The sequence below is a fragment of the Meleagris gallopavo genome, chromosome 4 (genome assembly GCF_905368555.1).
Source record: "Meleagris gallopavo chromosome 4, MGAL_WU_HG_1.1, whole genome shotgun sequence".
Taxonomy (NCBI): domain Eukaryota; kingdom Metazoa; phylum Chordata; class Aves; order Galliformes; family Phasianidae; genus Meleagris; species Meleagris gallopavo.
In genome coordinates this window covers 34,056,198-34,074,895 of record NC_139407.1, presented here as the reverse complement: position 1 = coordinate 34,074,895, position 18,698 = coordinate 34,056,198, and the positions used below count along the sequence as shown (strand labels likewise).

The window sequence follows — 18,698 nt, the reverse complement described above, 5'->3', positions numbered from 1 at the left end:
CATTGATGTATAAATGAGTCCGAGAAAAAAAGTCTTGGTTACCCGACCTGAGGCCCTGAACCACACTACAGTATCAGGAGTGATGCAGTGTGTATCCTGCTCTTGGCCACTTGAAACAGGGTTGCTCTAGCTGCTTCTGAGAAGTGTGTTTCCCATTAAGCAGCTCTATGCAAGTTTCTGAGTCAGTGAAGGTGACACGTGGAAAAACAAAGAAATAAGAAAATTTAGAAAAGATGAGATCCAGACTCTTAATATCTTAAAGAAATCTACACAATGGAAATAACTGCGTTTTAAATTACTCTTTTTTTTTCTTAGCACTACCATTCTTGTCAATGGAAAAAAATTCTCTCCATTTACAATTGCTGTGGTCAAAATCAGCAGCATTTAAAAAGCAAATGTTTTCAATGATAATCTAACAAAAATAACGTCTGGCTCTCTGGTGAGTTATTTGTTTGAATTGTATGCTTGCTCTAACTCAGACTGTGAACTTCTAAGGAACGCTATACATCAGAAGTATTTGCAACCATGACAAAGCGGGACCCTTTTTTTTATCTGGGACAAAATTCTTCCTGATCCTCTAGTGCTCCTATTAGAGCAAACGCAGAGCTTGTCACAAATGCCCCTCTTCCAATGGCTCCCTTATAGATTTTAACCTCTCTCTCTGTACCATCAGTAATTCCTTCTCCTGGACTTTGGCCACCTTGCTCCAAGAGATGAAGAACAATAAAAAATAAGTGTGTGCTAACTGCATTCAGTTCAAGTTGCAGCCTGTCTCTTCTGTCTCTAACTCTGATTTCTCCCTTAAAACTTCAAGAAAAAAGAAACAATATATAATCTAATATTTTTTTAATTTTCTGTACAGGAATATAACGTTATGGCAATTTTGTACATGAAATACATACAGTATTTAAATGCAAAAATCAGCTAGGTAAGAATTTACATTAGCAATGAAATTGATTCATGTGCAGTTCAGTTAATATTTAGTTTAGATCTGTATTTTAATGGGGAAAGATTTTAATAGTTTACAATCATAGAAACATAAACATTTAAAACAAGACTCTATAAAATAATTTACAGAAATTCTACCATCTACACTCAGAGAAAGGGTGTATTCCTGTTTGTTTTGTGTGTGAGTAACAAGGTGGATGAATGATTTATCTCAGACTTATAAGTATAAAATAATTTAGAAGCAGTTCATGCAATGTGGAAGCAAAGGAGTGTCAGTTCCTGCAAGGTCCACTGCTGCCTCAGACGTCTACTGAGCATTGAATGTGGTTCACCAGACACATGATAGTACAGCTGTCAGATGCTGCCAGAGAGCACCGGCCTCAGTTCCTCCAAACAATCATTTATGTAAACATAAATATACAAGTTGATATCTTTTCTACACAGTACAAATACAGGCCACAACTTCTCAGCTGTGCAAGTAGTCAAACTGTATACTGGGAAGTAGGATAATGTTCAGAATGGAGTTCCATATATCTCTATTTACAGGTGCACTAACAGAACTTCCTCGTTTTCACCAATTTGCTCTGGTATTTGACAGAGTGCCCCCCATGCCCAATGACGTACACATCCAGCAAGTAGGACTTGCCAGACTGCATGCCCCGAATTGTCTCTGTGGTAACTGCTTTCTGTATATTCTGGCTGTGAAAGTATTTACAGAGAACTTTTTCTGATTTCTTCCTTGTATCTGGACCCAAGCACTGGTTCTGTTCTCTTTTCTTCTGCTCCTCATTGTAGTTGTCATCCACCTCCTTTTTGTAGATGCAGAATTTGTTTCTCTCCTGTGTGCCAAGCCATGCCACTGTGACTGAAGAACACGTGCGGAGTTTGTCAAAAGCTTTGATTCTTGTATCTTCAGGAAGAGAAGGAAATAACTGCTTGTTTGGCCTTGTCGTTGCCAGAATCTTCAGTATAGAAGCACCTTTTTTGTTCCCTTTCAGCCTAATTAGATACTTAGCTTTTGCTTTCCCTCGCAGCTGGAACTGCCGTACTCCTTCCACGTTTTGAGACAAGAGTAGTTTGCCATCTCTTCTAACTTGGATCTGAACAGCATCTAAGCACGAATGAACAGAAAAGGTGACCTTCTGATGAGATGAAACAGGAGCAAACCGCAGAAATTTGGCTCCCTTCCTCTTGATGAACACATCTGTAACTTTGCCATCCTTCAGCTCAACTGTTTTCTGCTTGGCCTCCTCCTTTGTTCTGGCAAAGGTGCCAACATATGCGGTGCTCAGGTTCGTGTTAGTGTTTACTGCAAACATGTCAAAGTAGTATTGTGTGTCGGGCTTCAGGTCAGACACTGTGAAGATGTTCTTGTTCCCAATACAAACTTTATGCAGATCAACTCTTGGCTTTGAGGAAGTTTGGCGCCCAAATTTTGATGGTGATTTTAGGAAACCACGTTCTTTGCCAGAATTGTTGTCTGAGGGGAAGCCAAAATGGGCGAAGTCAAATGGACTGAAATCCAGACCTGGTTTTGGAGCCATCATGAAGGCATCGTCAGAACTAAGCTTGGCTTCAACAGCACAGAGGCTTTTGAAATTGTGCTCTTTATTGATGACTATGCAATACTGAATTGGCTGTTTCAGCAATGAGGCCGTGGGACTTGGCTTCCATGCCAGAGTTATTGTCGTACGTCCCAGAGAAGTAACATCAATTCTTGGATCATAAGGTAATTCGGGGTAAGGTTGGTCAGATTCTGGAGTAGTAGTTGCATACACTTTAAAATGTGTATCCTTTTCTGTTGACAGCAAATCTAGTTGGTACAAACCAGAAGGAGAACTAGAGGACACAAAATACTCAACATCGTTGCCTTTGTAAGAGAACAGCTCTGTACCTTCTTCATTAGTAATCTGCTGTTTCTGTTGCTCAAGAGGTTCGGGTTCACCTAAATTATAAGCAAAGAAAAAAATTTGTACATACATGATCCAAGAATATGAGAAAACTACTTCTACATAAAATGCAAACGTGAGATGAAAAAAGAAAGGTTTTACCTTCTTAGGAAGGTATTACCCATAGTTCTGTCAAATAAAGCAGGGTTTGGCACTCAGGTTAACAAAGGCAATAGAAACCACACCTGACCCACTGGTTATCAGCATCTTGCAGATGGCAGCTATACTCTCCACCAGACTACGCCAAACACCTAGATTGGATATGCCATACTGCTCCCAGAGAAACCGACTCTGCTCCCTGTTTTCGGGCTTGGGTCCTCACATTTGGCCCTATGAGTCACTCTAAAGCTGCCTGCCTAAGTACAGTGAGGGCCAAATGTGACTATCCCCCAGTCCAGCGTAGAAGACATCTGGAACTTGTGTGAAAATCTCTGGGAGTCAGAGACTGTTCCTCTCCTGAGCAGGAATTATATTGCTGTCTCCAAATAAGTTCCTTGTCAATAGATGGGCTCACAAAGGGGCCAACTGAGCCATACAGGAAGGCAAATCTTGCCTCTCCTATTCACTTCAGGTTTTGTTTTCACTTTTTACATCTCTTTTCCTTCTTACGTTGCTACCTACTGCCACTTTTGTGCACTAAGGCAGGACTAGCGCTGAAGATCCGAAGGTCATAGCAATGGGCCTGCTGAGAGACTCAGCACTGTGTTGACATTGGCTTGAGGAGCTTTGAATCCAGGAGAAAAACAAAAGCTGGAGGGGTAAGGAAAGCCTTGGATGAGTAGTTACCTGAACCTTCTCCACTGGCTTCCTCTGGGAGCTCCTGCACACTCAGTTTCCACTCCAGGGGAGCATCACAGGGTGTCACTGTTACTGCTAGAGGTGTGTTGTCCTCTTCCACCACAAAAAAGTACCTAGAGGAAGATTAACAGACCCTCAGCATCAATAAATTGTATTGGCACCAACTGTCAGGGACTGACTTTACATTATTATGGTTGACTGTACCAGGGCAGCAGAGACAAAAATGTAACTTACAGGCAATAAGAGGAAATGCTGGAAGGCTAGTTGGCATGAGCTAAGGAGATGAGGGGCTAAAACCTCCATCTGCACAGTGTTGCCAAGACATCATAGCACAGGAGTTTTTGGCCACCTGCCTTCCCCTCCATCAGCTTCACCTTTTGCCCCTACACTAACCACAGACAGTATAAATGGTCACAAAATTGTCACAAAAGTACAAATGAGGGAAACAGGGCCTTTCCTGGGATTTAGGTTTATGCTTTTCAAAGCAGGACATGCTTTTCAGTGTGTCCAGATGAAGGCCCTAGAAGCACATACATACACGTACTCATGGAGGATGGTGGCAATGCTGCTCTTCCCTAAATTCTTTGACTCAGTTCCTTCTCCTACCTAACTTCAGTATTTTGAAAGTGGGCCATCAGGCCAGACTGGCTTGAGCTGCTTCTTTAAAGCACACTATGAAATAAAAAAGAGAAATAAGTATGGCGGTGTCAGCCTGCAGTTTTTCCTTCCCCTCCCTTTTCCTGCAGACATGGTTAGTGATCCTGCTTCAGGGAACTTCTGTGCTCTGCGGGGGCTCTGGCATTGTAGCAGAAATCACACAAACTGCGTGGACCTTCAGCTGGGAGACCAGACTGGGATGGAGCTTGCATAGTTACTTACTTCACAAGACAAAGTGCTGGCATTTGCATTTCTCTTACTCAGATCCAGCTTTGATTCAAAACAACAAATAAAGCTGCTGCTTTCCAAGATCAATGTCCTCACTTAAACTGGGCAGAAATACCTTTTAGGTGTGTCTCGAAAGAGGTAGCTGCTAATTTCAGCTCCATCTGGGATGACTGATGAATCATGAAAAAACGCCTTGTCCCGGATCTGCATCTGGAAGAGCTCCTCATCTCTGGTAGGCAGCTTCTGCATCCTGGAGCTGAGTGGCAGCAGCAGCAAGAGTAGCGGGCAGTGGAGCAGGAGCATCCTGCAGGAATGACAGGGATTCCAGATTGGTGAGGACTGAGCATGCACACAACAGGAGCTGCTCAAGAGACTGCAGCAAGGCACGAACGAGGTCTAGTAGTGACCTATTTGATCACAAACTCAGCAAGTTGCCAACTCATGTAGATCCTACACATTGATTTAAGCCTGCCAAGGAGCTTAGTAAAGCCTTCTGCAAACCCTCAGTTGCAGGAGGCAACTAAGAGAAATGATTTTGAAAGGCTTAGTCTGCCACCGAAGCTCATGCATACACACAATGATGTTGCATGCCCTCTATGTTTTATAGGAACTTTCACAGTATCACTACGCAAGCACAGGGAATATGTGTTGTTAGGACCAAGCTTGCACTGTCAGAGCATTTGGATGAAGTATGTAAATAAGATGTTTTCATCTCAAGCTGTAATTGAAAGCAAGCCCACATGATGGTTTGAAATTGGTATATCTCCTTCCCTTTAACAAAGAGCAAAAGCCTTGCATATCTTTTGGTAGAGCTACAGTTTGGTGTTCTGCCATTAGGAGAGCTTGCTGGATGTGGGATCAGAGCAGATAGAGGGTACAACAAGCTCACTTTGCTCAGCAGAGTTTGGTAGGGCTTCCAACAGGTCTTTGAAAAGTAAATATTTCCAGTGAAATTGCTGTTTATGAAAATAGTGAATTAGGAAAATATGTGATATAAGCCCGCATATATTTGAAGCACATTGGTATTAACATGCAATTCAGCAGGCCTTAATCCTCAACCCTGATGGGAATTGCAAAACACAAAAGCAGTGAATCCCTTACAAATTAGGCATAATAATTCATAATCTCAGCCTTTCATTATTATGTCTACAACTAGGTCAGTAATGACTACGCTAACATATACAGCAGGATGGACTGCAAATCTCCTCTCAGTACAGCAGATGATCTCACACATAATGGCTCTGGTATAGGGTGGGGGGAAATGTAGCCCATTTCTGGTATGAGTACAGTGGGTTTAAACCACTAGATGATTACATTCCTAAAATTAGGAAAAAGAGTGTTAGGCCACTACCTAAACCATGTTAGCCACCAGCTTTGGGGAAAAGCACAATAAAAACACTAAGCTGGAGGGAACAGTTTTATTGTACTTTTCTTCTCCTTATTTCTTCAAATGTGAGGGCGTGCCCTGGTCCTTACACTGCAGGATAAGCTGATTACTGCCTCATAACAAACTCCTGTTGATTTTTCTTTCCCTCACCATGACCCTTCTCCAGGCTTTTACATAAAAACAGTAAATATAGGGCTCACTGAGAAGTGGCATGATGTAGTTTAAGCCATAGTAAAATCATTTTTCCCTTTCAAGCTCTTAACAAAAACATGAGTGCATGTCCCCAAGGGAAGTTTCAGTGTCCACCTCCTTCTCCCTCCTGCGGTTACCTTCTGAAAACCCAAAAAGAGCTGCAGCCCCATTATTTATTCAGTGATAACCTCATAACAGCAACGCAGGGCCCCAGAGCAGGGAGGTTCCGTGGCAGCAATTCCCCATTTGCAGGGCGTGTAATGCTTCATCTCCACCACTCACAGGTTTTAAATTGCTGTTCTGTTATTATTTGAGAGCTTATTTCAGTGTCCTGGCTTTACCCAGGATATGGAGCTGCGACTTGCAATCTAATCATGAACTGGCTCTTCCAGGGTTTGTCAAAGTTTATCCCAACCAGATCCTTGCCTAGGTTTTGACAACAGCAGATGCATTTTCTTGAATTCAGACCAAAGTGTTGATGCTTATCATCACAGCTAATGACATTTGGCCTTTGGGAGCAAAGATCCTAACTCAAAATACTGGCTGACTCGAGCACCCAAGTCAGCAGAAATCCCTTCTCTCAGGACGCAGGATGAGCTGTGTGCTATGCCGTGCTGTTTATTGACTTTTCACGTATTATCGTTGGCCAACAGTGAAGAAATTCTTTCTAACTTAATCATATAGCTACAGCAGATTATTTGGTTAGGTAAGAAACATGGACACTTTCTACAGACAGCGTCCTCTGCGTGAACCCCCTGAAAATGCAGTATTATATATTCTTGTAGCCCACCCCACTGCAGTGCAACCATTACCAAAATAAACTACTTTTGATTATAGGACTACCCAGGCTAAGCTCCAGTTCTTAAATAATTCCACTAGCTAATCCACTTTAAAAGCCTTGGTAAACAACATTTCTGTCCCCATGAACTACTGTGATGTAGTAGAAAGGTAGGGATTTGTCTGTGATTTCTGTATCTAATTGGAAAATCATTTCAGCTTAAAAATAACAAAAGACATCAAGGTTAGTTCCATACTCTCTACTCAGGCCAGCACCAGCCCATTTTATACGTGAAATAGCTTGCAAAGCTGTTAACTGTTAATAGAAGATAAATGTTTCATAAGCTTTGTTACTTTACAAGCAAATGCGGTTTTGAGTGCCTTCATTTTCACATATCCAACCTTACAGGCCTAAAACAGGCCCAGTTTTTATGCATGACACTTCTAAAAGTGGAACATCTAAGTAGCAAAGAGACACTAAAAATTCACTAGCAGTTTTGGAAAAACCTTTTGTCAGCCTCACACCACTTCTTCACATGAGTTAACAAACAGATTTTCTTTCTTTCTTTTTTTCAGTGCATTGGTTAATTTGGCACAATTTTAAAGTTAAAATTCCTACAGTTCACTCATACCAAACACCAGGAGAAAAGCAAAAAGAATTTGTCACTCTCTGTTTCCTCCTGGACAAGCTCCCCCCTGAGCTCACTCTCATGGCATCCCCCCAGATTTGCACACTGTGCCTGTGGGCACATGTACAAGTGCTCTCCCATCCCTCTCCCACAAACGTTTCTGCTTTCTCGGTGTCTTGCAGCCCAAGCCTATTTTCTAACCACATGCACAGGATGAGGCTAGAACCCTGCCCTCCAACACCACACGAATGATGTGAAGTATGCTTTGTGATTTTCATTCTCCAGACCGTGCCACTTTCCACATGACTTTTGTTTCCTTTTTTCATAAGTTTGTCTTCTTTTCTTTTCAACTCAGAGTCAATATTTTATTGATATATTCCCGCTGACTGGAGGGATTTGCTTGCTGTTTATCACTGAATTTAAGAGCGAGCCAAAGCAAACAGTCCTAAGTGGAATAATAAGCATCACTTGCCTTCTCCAGAGTGCACAACTGCCCTCTGATGGCCTGTCCTTCCCGCTGGCCCCCTCCCCAGCCCCAGCCACCAGCCCAAGGTGACAGCCACAGGCACGCATGGTCACGCAAAAGGATCAGGAGAGCAGAAGCACAGGCAGTGAGTTGGGAGTGGGATGTGACGGCCTCAAGTGCTTCAGCCTTGCCAGAGGTGAGCTTTTTCTTTCTGAAAGTACAAATAAATCAAGGCAGCAGTCTGGCCATTTTATAAACTTGAGCTGCAAGCTCAAGATGAAAATCATTACATTGGATCAGAGATTTCACAGCAATTCCCATTTCCTCCTTTCTGAACACATCACATTCAAGCAACAAGGCTTCCCAGCCCTCCCCACATCCCATTCATTCACTCTCTGCATGGTCCCTACGACATCTGCACACCTAACTCCATCTGTACAAAGAATTGTGAATATCTAGGAAGAATGCAACCATAAGCCGGAATGGAGAGAGATCATCACGATCTCCACTACATGTCCTTTACCACTGTCTGCAGATCACAGGAACCCAAGAAGAATTGGCAATAACAAAAAAAAAACAAGAGATCTGGGTTTATTTGAAGCAAACACATCTGGAATAAATGAAACCTAATGTTTAATTAGAAAGAATGGAAAATGCACGACTGCAATTTAGTGAGGACCATTTCAAGGCACCATCTGCCACAGTACCTTTGTGTTGCATTTCTTTTTCTTATATGGTTGGTTAACTTTTTTTCCTCCTTATGCCCTATTTTTAAATTCTGGGTGGTTTTTTTTTTTTTTTTTTTTTTTGGTTGTTTGCATTACCCACGCTGTATCTCACAACAAGTCTGCAGATTTATTTACTTGATTCAGGTCTAGCTTTGAAAATGAAAGTGCACTGCCAGACTTCTCCTCTGACTTATTATAGGAACACTGCAAGTTTGTGAGCTTTGTCATTATACCCTTCATTTCCAGAGATAAACAACACAAATTATGTGCCTTGGCATGTAGAGTTATCATCACAGACACAAGGCAATTTAAAAGCACCTACCAATTTCAATTGTAATATAATTAATCATATTTATTATGCAAAGGATAAACAACAACGCCTTTAAAATTTTAAGTATTTACTGGAAGTATGTCAGTTTGTTTTCTCAAACGGAGACCCGAGGGGAGCAGCGAAGGCACTGCATTTAATACTCAGGATTCCCAGAGGATCTGGAAAACGTTTGGTATGCCTTTCATTTGTTAGTTTTGTTGCTTTTTTTTTTTTTTTTTTTTTTTTGTCTGTTTGTTTTTCTTTAGAAAGAACAAGCTGCGATCTGGCGGCCCATTGCTGGCTGCAGCCTTGTGCCTGCAGACTTCACCTAGGGGGCTGAGCCCGTTGCCCACCCTGAGAGGAAATATGCCCCATTGTGTCCTTATCCCTCAGCATGCAAAGACATGGTGTGATGATGCCTCTGAAGCTGTTAGGGCCCAACCTGTTGATAACCTGGGGGTTCACTGACCACCCTTTGCAATCCCAATTCAATCCATGGTTCACCTTCACTTGAAGTATTGTGGCAGTAAAGCAAATGGCAGTAGCATAGGAAACTGTTCAGCTCTGCAGAAATAGGGCTGTATGAAGAAGTTAAGGATACGTTTCCACCAACTCTTAATGAACAACAGTGGTGACGAATCGCAACTTGTGGGAGAGGTTAATTCCGAAGGGAGAATACTGTGAGACGTGAAGCTGTCTTAAATTAGACATGTTGAAAAGCAAACATACTAGGGGAGATATGGTATCAAAAATCAAATTTTACATGGAATATTCTGTTTCCAAACTGAGCCATATTTATTTTTCCACTTTTAGTGGAAACAGATTCGAGCTTGAAATCTCTGTCATGCAGCACATGGAAGCGGGATGCTTCAAAAACCCAGCAGGGCCAGGAGATCCCAGTCTGAGGAGAGGCCTGGCAGTTCCCCTCCTCCTGCCAGCCACTGCCCACTAAGCAGCTCTTCTCTCCTTCACAGCCACTTCCCTCCACACAACCCATGAGTGAGCGTCAAGAACAAAATAGGAGTTCTAGAGACCTCTGGCACAACATCCAGTTGTTCCCTAGTGGCTGAGGCCTCCTGTCTGCCTGCTCCCACACAACTCTTGCTTCCCCTCATAGCTCTAGTACCAGTGGGCCTTGTGGCTGGCACCACTCCTGTTCAACCTGCCCAGCCCTCCCAATGTGCCCGTATGGCTGAATGTCCTCCAGTGGGACCACACACGTCACTCTCATAGAATGACACCACTACAGCAAATGTTTTCATCATGAAACACCAATATTAGGCCCCAGACTCAAAGCTAAACTCAGGGAATTTTTCTGTCATCTCAGCAGGTTTTGAGCCCTAGTAGGAGGAATCAGATGGGGCAGAGAAACTTGAATTTGTATGACTCTAGCCCATTGAAGATAACTGACTCTGAATGCCACCTAGCTCTACAACAAATCTTTCATCACAAGATCCTGAGGTGTTTTGTAATGGAGAGCAATTACTATCCCCTTATTACAAGCAATAAAAGTGGGGCACTGAATTCCTTGTTCAAGGAAATCCCAATCTAATCCTTCCCTTTAATCACAACACAATAGCCACTTCCCGAGGCCAAGTCCCTCTGCCTACAGCAGGGCTCTGTGCGTGGGTGCTGCTGCCGCCCCGTAATGGATTTCAGCAAGAGGATTAGCGGGGAGGAGCACACTCACACAATTACAGATGACAACCAACGCCAGCACATTGCCGTTTGGTACCATGTTTCCCACTGCTTCCCTATAATAGCCCCAAATGACATTACAAGCTGCAGCTCCTGCCAAAATCCACATGGGACAAGGATGACTGGAGCGTCAGGGGAGGACACTGGAATTGTTTGTGTGCTCTTTTCTTTGTGCTTTTTGGTAGATGATTAACAAAAGGGAAAAATCACTCATTGCTTTGCAGTTCCTTTCACTAGAAACACAGTTTCTTCAGCATCGAGAAGTACAGCACACGCGTACACACGGTTACGAGCCACAGCCAGTTTTCATGCCAGCCTCCTGACCTCCACAAATACAATTTTCCTGTGAGATCTCCTCAGGAACCCTCATTTTCAGGTACACCATGTACTCCTTGTTACTGTTCACAGCTAACAACTGCCCCTACAGATACCTGAGGCGGCACAAAAAGCTGCAGCAGCTATCCTAACACCCAGTGCAGCTGTGAGAGCACAGCTGGACAGCTGCTGTGATGCTCAAGCCCAGCAGGCAATGATCATCTGTGGTGCTGGCAGACACCTCAGAGTGATGGCACGGCAAAAGCAACTCCATAGTGGCAGTGACATAGATTGTGCTGAACCCCTAAAATTTCCAGCTCCTTAAATAACATCAGAATCCAAGTTTTCCAGTGGAATTTACTGGCCAAAACTGAATTCCTTTTTAATATCATCTGCTTTAAAAGCAAGCAAAGAGAACCGTACAAATCCTGAATGCTGCACCATTCAGGTGCTTTCACAAGGACTTGCTACATAGCACATCAACACTCACATCCTGTGTCCAATTTTCCCTAGCTGGGGAAAGCTTGCTGCAAACGTGTAAACATTTGTATAATGTCTGAAAATGGAAAGTATGAAATGTAGTGCTATGAGGATGGATATTGATGTATTGACGTATTTCTACAATGACGCGACATGGGATCTGGCAGACCTCACACATGGCTACATGGGCACAGCTTCATCAGCTCTGCTGGCTTCTTTCAGGGGCTGATGTTTATTTCACTAGGATTAAAAAAAAAAAAAAAAAAGAAAGAAAAAGAAAGAAAGAAAATGAAAAGACAGGTTCCTATAGAAGGACAACAGAACTATAGAAATTGTGAAAGTTGCCGGTCCAGGAAGCCAACAGCTCTGAGTCTCCCAACTCAACTACCTGCAGTCACTTTATGCTGTCAATCAAACAATGCCAGAGAAAACCTGAACTTTGCTTCCCCTATATGTCCAACGTTCATAGAGTGTCCATCAGGTGAGGTTAATTCTGCCCAGAGAGAAGCAGGAAGACACCAGCCCTGATTTCCCCATTCTCTCATCAATTACTGGGACAAATGTGAGCAGCAAAGGCACCCGATGCTCAGGAGGAAGCAGGGCCCCTCAGGAAGAAGAGCAGACATACACCACGGCATGGCTCATAATCATCATTTAGCACCTCCAAGGGCTAAGGACCCATGGGACAGAGATGGCTCTTCATCATCATGGGCTCTGGCTCCCAGAGATCCCTGCACCATGCTTCATTACCACCACGGCCCCACCCGGGTCAGCTGCAGAGCCGTGATGCAGGCTTTTGGGAACAGCTTACTGATAGGCAGGCCTCAGCCCCACGTCCCAGCTCAGCAGAGGCTGTTTGTGCAGCCGGCAGGCCAAAGGCTGGCCCTTCATCCCACCGCCGCCCAGGGAGCACGTGGTAGGCCAGGCTGCCACGGGTGAGCAGACGTCCAAACAGACCCTGGCCCTCAGACCCTCTTGGGGTCAGCGTCTCTCCTTGCCTGGCAGGAAAGAATAGGAGAAAGAAGGAATAGAATGCATCTGGAATTAAAGTGCTAATTGTAGGCATTTTCTTATAGCCTTGCAAATGCTTTTTCTTAAGTGAGTGAGGATGGGAGCATGCACCATGAATTAAGGCAGCACGGCTCCCACCTTGTGCCTGCAGCCCTGCTCCATGTGCCTGCAAGGAGTGTTTGCATCCTGCTTTAAAATGTTTATTCTTGTTCAGTTCAAACTGTAAGTTAGAGGACTTCAAACTCAAGCTCTGCTTTGTTCACATGGTGTGAAAGGGTCTTAAAAACTGCTTATTTTTCACAGGACATATTATTTCAACAATTGTGCTCTAATGGTCTTAAAAAGTTTTAATGGACTGACATTAAATCTTCCCTGCAAAATGGTAACTCTACTACACCCTAGGACAGTTTAAGTTTTAAATGATTATTCTTCATTACTGAAAAAATCAGTCAGAGAGAGCCCCTGGGGTCTTCCCCAAAGAAGGAGATCCTATTAGCCCTACAAATCATATTCAAGTTAAATATTACTCAGGGGGCAAAGCTCAAAGAGAACTGACTGCAGCTATAGCAGCAGAAGGAGCAGCAGGAACTCTGCTTCCCCGTGCACCCTAAAAGCAGGCAGCAGCCAGAACATCACTCTGCTCAATCTCTGCAATCCAAACCCGCAATTCTCATCACCAGGCTCTGTGGCAGGAGAAGTGCTTTGGTACTGAAAAGAGTAGAAGTGAGGAAGCTGCAAAGTATCATTCTTCTCACCCTAATAAAGTTACAACCCCTCTAAGCTACCTTTCCTTCACCAAAAAAAAAAAAAAAAAAAAAAGCCAGGTACCAATGCACTTCACTTAATTAGGTGCACAATGCTCTTTCCCTGTAAGTTGCAGCGGAAGTGCAGCTCTTGTGGTGTGTCACCTCGTGGGTGCACAGGGGTCATATGGAGGGGCACTCATATCCGGACCCGCAGAGTAGGGAATGACGTGGGAAGGAGAAATTATTGCTTCTCGCCTTCCAGGTGCTGTCAGCAAGGACCATGGCTCCTTATCTCAGCTGTCACACAGTCAGCAAACGTGTCTCCCATGACACTGTTTAATTAGCCCACAGGCAGAACAGCCACACAGCTACATGTCCCAAAAACAGCCAGCCCCACATGCCTTGAGCATCCCATGAGTGCATCCCTCCAGCAGCCCAACAGCACAGACACCTTCTGGGCTGGCAGACCTGGGCACTCAGAGCGCTTTGCCTGCTGCCTGCTTGCACAGCACTCACAGGATAAGCACAATCCCCAGACCAGTCCAGTAAAACCAACACATTTTAGGCTGGATTCACAACATCAGCCATCTTGCACATAGACTGCCGTGCCCTGCCGAAAGCCACCCGTGCAGATTTTCTGGCAGCCCCTGCCACAGCTCAGTGCTCACGTTCAGCTCTTGTCAGCATAGCAGCCGTCTCTGTATGCTGCACATCAGAAAATAAATTCTGAAGGAGAAAACTTGTTTTTAATATTTACTGTCCCGGTTCTTCTTAATTTATCTCTGCCTTCAGACATGCTCTCCCGGAGTTCAGATTTATTTCCCTGACCCATTTCTCGATCAAAAGGCAAATGCTTCCTCTCCTAATGACATCTCACTGAAGTTTTCAGGCACAACCTCTCCTCACCCTCCAGCTTCTCTCAGCAGCATTAACTCCATGGATCAGTTTTCTTGGGCAGACATGATCACTGCAGGACCTAACAAGGATTTCTGCCATGGAAGCAATGCATTCTCAGTCACAATGCAAAACAAAGTTTGGGGATACAGTTTCTGTGGGGCTTTTGCCTTTTCTCCAGGAGAATGCTCACTTCTCCATGATAGAGCTCCAGCACAACTCGAATCATATCCCAAAAATTTGCATCGCTTGGACATAACTCGGTTTTCTCCTTCCCCTTCATCCCAAAGGGCCATGCCCAGGTGTACTAGGCACTGTACTGGATGGAAACATCACACTTAGGGCTCTCTGTGTGCTCCTGTTGAGCCCCATTCCCTTCTTCTCCACAGCTTATAATCAAGCAGAAGAGAGCCAAGCCCTGCTGTCACATTAACTATTAGTGGCCGAATGGCAGCAGCTCCATAGTGCCCCACACTAATGAAATGGGCTGAATGTCTGAGTGGGCTGAATGAGAGGTGTGCAGCCCTCATTAGACCCAGAATGCAGAAAATATGCAGCAGGGTAGCACAGAGAGCTGGCACCTAGAGGCTGTCTGTCGGCATGAATAGCAAATTGCCTCCCGCAGAAATGAAAATAGGAAAAGTTGGGGAGTGAAAAGACAAATACCCAGCACACAAAATAAAACCAGCTCTAGAAAGAGGCAAGATACTGAAGAAGGCCATAAAATAGCCTCCTGAAAATAGTGAAGTAATGGGCTTACGGTTTTATTATTCACATAAAGTTTAGTGACTTCAAGACAGAGACGAGACCAAACACTACATGCTATCCCTGAAAGCCATACCATAACCTGTGCCTGTGCACAGATGTTCTGCAGAAGAACTCACCGCCCCACTGCAGGACAGCCCCATGCACCCTGACATCTGATTGTGGCTGAATTTGTCCAAACCCACATAGGCTCTGGGTTATTTTCCTAGCAATCTTTGAAACTGCCAGAGGAAGCATACAAGCCGGTCTCCTGCAAAACCGTTTGATACCACCTCAAGGTGTAACCACTTGCAGAAATAAATCAGGATTTCTCTTTAATAAACTGTTTATTACGAGCCTTTCGGAACATAAATCGCAGAAGACAAAGCAGGGGCTGAGTTTAATAAACATCTCATCCTGTCATACTGGCAACCCTGGCACACCATGGAGCCAGGCAGCCCCTGTGCCCCACAGAGCCTCCACACTACAGAGGCCCTGATCTCCTCATTCCAGGGCCAAGGCCCCCCCAAGGCTGGGGTCAGCTTTCTGCTGAGAGCATGAGTCCCACAAACTGTGGCCAATGGGCCGGGCTGAACTGAGCAGGGTGCAGGGCAGCACTGATTGTCAGGCAAAGAGCGAGGCCTTGCACAGGCTGTGGAGCCCGGCGGGGCGCAGGCGTTGTGTGATTCGGAGCAGCTTGCTTGACAGCTCACACCATATTGTATTTATAAACACTGAGGAACGTGAAATGCTTCTCCTCTGTGCTTCCAAAGGAGCAATCCGCAACACAACATGGTGACCCCAGTGCAAAGCCGGCTCCAATTAAAAAAAGAGGCCCTATTAATTTCAGCGGGGTCGCTCAGGCAAGTAATTGCTTGGGATTCCACGTGGCGTAGGACTGCCCGGCACATCATGCCTGCTGCCACCCAGACCTGCATTCCTGGCATGACGAGACCGATGGCACCTCCGGGGGGGAGACAGTGTGGGGTGACAGGGGCCAGTAGCACCCAGTGCTTGTCACAGGCTGCCGGCTGCCTGGTGCCACTAGGATTTTGGGAGCGAGAGGGCTCAGCTAGGTGGCAGTGGGAAAGGTTTTATCGGCAGCCTTACAAAGATCTCTTAAATTAAGAGGGGCTTCTCATCTGTGGCTGGCGAGATCCAGCCTGTGAGGAGCTAATAATGGGAGGAACTGCAACTGTGGGATCCCAAATACACCCGCACAGTATGTGCGGGACATGCAAAACTGCACTTCTGAATGGTAATGTTGAAAACAGAACATAAAATCTGCTTTTAAAAGCTCTCTCGTTCTTCAGTAGGAACAAGTTTTGAATCCTGACCACACCACTACGTGCTCTAGAGTTTGGTGGTGCAGGAGCCAGCAGTGCAGCCCTCTCCCGCAGCTCTGATTGCTGCGTGGCAGCAGCACAGGACAAGAGACTCCTGATGAGGAGTGCTGCAAAATGCCATTTTTCTGAAAGCTGGGAGCAGTGGGTTCCCAGCAGGCAAACTGGACTCTCTGAGCTGTCTCCCCACTTCCTTGCAGCACGGTGCAGGCTGCCCACGTCCCACACTCCTACACTATCCGTATGGGAACCGGGCTATGCTCCAGCCAGCCGGGCCCTGCGAGCACACAAATCACTTGGGGTAGGGAAAGCTTCAACCCCACACCTCGCGCTTCTTTTACACACGCATAATTCCGCCGGCTCCGCCTAACACAAACCGAGGCACGAAGCCCTGAGCGGTGCTACAGTGCAGCCCAGCTGCAGAACGGCAGCGCGCTGCCCCGCCGCTCGCCCAGTACCACCCGCTCTGCCTGCCAGCGGGACGCGGGCTGGGACTGCTCCCTCCCCCGGCCGCCGCACAGCAGCGATACCCTGCGGTGTTACAACGAAGCCCTCGTGGGGAGGCAGCGGACGCTCGGGCGGCGGGAGCGGGACACGGAGCGAGCACAGAGCCGCGCCGGGCTTCAGGGGTTTGAAGCATCAAAATGGTATCTGCAAGTGATTAAACGACGCTTTGTAGCCATTGTCTGGGCGCTGCTGAAATAAAAACACAATCCACGCAAATCCTCGATCTTACATCCCACCGCTCACTTTTTTCGATCCTCACTTTTTTTTGTTCCCTTCCAACTCCCTTTTTCGCTCCAACGCCGCGCTCCCGATGCGCTCCGCCCGGTGGGGCTGCAGCGGCACCGGGCTGGCAGCGGGCGGGAGAGCCCGGAGGAGCCGAGGGGCGGCAGTGGGGCCGGAGCTCTGTGCTCACTCCTACCCTCCCGGCGGCCGGTGCCGGTGCCTTACCTTGCTGCGTCCCGTCACGGAGCTCCCTCGGGGCCCGGCTTTTTCGGGAGGGGGGGAGGTGTTTGGCGAACCCCCTCTCTGGCGGGGACGGGCTGCAGCGGGGACTGCGTCCCGCCCGTCCCTCCGCGCTTTATAGCCCCTTCCCCTCCCACCCCTCCTGCGAGGAAAAAAAAAAAAAAAAAAAAAAAAAAAAGGAAAAAAAAAATTAAAAGCACTTAAAAGGGGGTGCCGGAGCCGGAGGGATGAGGGGGGAGCGGAGGGCAAAGTTTGGGGCGCGGAGGGCGCGGACCGGCGGCGCCCGGAGTGTCTCGCTGCTGCCGCCGGGGCGGGCGGCGGGGGAGCCCCGCGGCCGCCCCGCCCCGCCGTGCGGCTCCGGGCCGAGGGGCGGTACCGGGAGCCCCGGCCCTCGGGGGAGAGGGGGGGCGCGGGAGTGGCTGTATGCTGCGGGATGGGTCCGGGCTGCTCCCCGGCGGCAACGGGGGCTGCGGCGTCCCGGCGGGGAGAGGGCAATGGATGGGGCTTATCGCGGCTCCTGCAGCTCTGCGGACGGCCCCGCGTAGCGTATGCGCTCCCTCACCTTCTTCCTCGCCACGTTTCGCTCGGAAGCGGCTCTCGGGTTTGGGCAGTGACAGATGTTTCTACCCTTACCTGCGAGGAAAAGGTAGAAAGTATCATTTGTCATCGGGGAGCCAGCCTCTTTCTGTTTCTGTTTTTGGCACATCTCTCATAAAAATGTCAAGCGCTCCTCAAGCATTAAACAAGTGATCACCGACAGCAGCCGCTCGGCAATTCTCCTGAAAGTACCCGTTCCCTCCCAGCACTCCGCATCCTATCTTCCGGAGACCTTGAGGGCAAAAATAAAATAAAATCTCCTTTTCCTCAGCAAAACTGCTGAGCAAAACTGACAGCAATGCCCTGGGGAAGGGACACAAATTGCCCTCGGCTGTAAGCAGCAATCAGCTTCGCTCTGCGAAGGCAAAGAGCCCAGAAGAGCTCCCGTCTGCGGACACGCAGCTGCCCGGAGCTGCTGAGGGCCATCGGCGCTGCTTCTTCCAGCACGGAGCGGCCGTTTCTCGCCGCAACACGGCAAAAACTGCCCGACAGACTGCTCGAAACATAAGTTTACCCAAAGAAGCCCAGAATCAAGAGAAAGAGCCCCACGGCAGTCCGAGTTCAGTCATCGTTCTGTTCACATGCCCATATTTTTACACATTGTGCAACAGTATTCCTCATTTTCAAATAGGTTCCAGGGTAGGAGCATGGGGCAGAGAGGAAAGATGTGGAAGTTTAGAATTAATGTATGCATATCACGGGAGAATTTACAAATACCTGGTGCTCACATGCAGCATCCCCGCTTCTTCCTTCCAAGAGGAATGCTTGCCTCCAACTGCAACACCTCGGGAAGAAGTACAAACAAAAGCTCGGCTCACGGCACGTTTCTCCT

General features: G+C 46.6%; 1 protein-coding gene across 2 annotated transcripts; it reads right to left on the bottom strand.

The window, feature by feature from the left end:
- Positions 1-628: 628 nt before the first annotated feature.
- NDNF (neuron derived neurotrophic factor) lies at positions 629-17,851 on the bottom strand. 2 transcript variants are annotated; one of them, XM_085222823.1, is made up of 4 exons: positions 17,832-17,851; positions 4,696-4,884; positions 3,684-3,808; positions 629-2,893 (listed from the first exon to the last, which is right to left on the bottom strand). In XM_085222823.1, the coding sequence occupies exons 2-4, from the start codon at positions 4,881-4,883 to the stop codon at positions 1,500-1,502; spliced, it is 1,707 nt and encodes a 568-aa protein (XP_085078949.1). In that variant the 5' UTR covers position 4,884; positions 17,832-17,851; the 3' UTR covers positions 629-1,499. The 2 variants fall into 2 exon arrangements, with proteins under 2 accessions (XP_085078949.1, XP_085078950.1); XM_085222824.1 differs by lacking the exon at positions 17,832-17,851 and adding an exon at positions 17,255-17,634 and having other exon boundaries at positions 631-2,893.
- Between the last annotated feature and the right edge of the window lie 847 nt (positions 17,852-18,698).

Excerpts from the sequence above, each read along its gene's own strand:
- NDNF (XM_085222823.1), bottom strand. The coding sequence starts at position 4,883 with ATGCTCCTGCTCCACTGCCCGCTACTCTTGCTGCTGCTGCCACTCAGC. Across the intron at positions 3,809-4,695 it reads TTTCGAGACACACCTAAAAG|GTACTTTTTTGTGGTGGAAG; the intron begins GTATTTCTGCCC and ends ATCTTCCTCTAG. Across the intron at positions 2,894-3,683 it reads AGCCAGTGGAGAAGGTTCAG|GTGAACCCGAACCTCTTGAG; the intron begins GTAACTACTCAT and ends CTTATAATTTAG.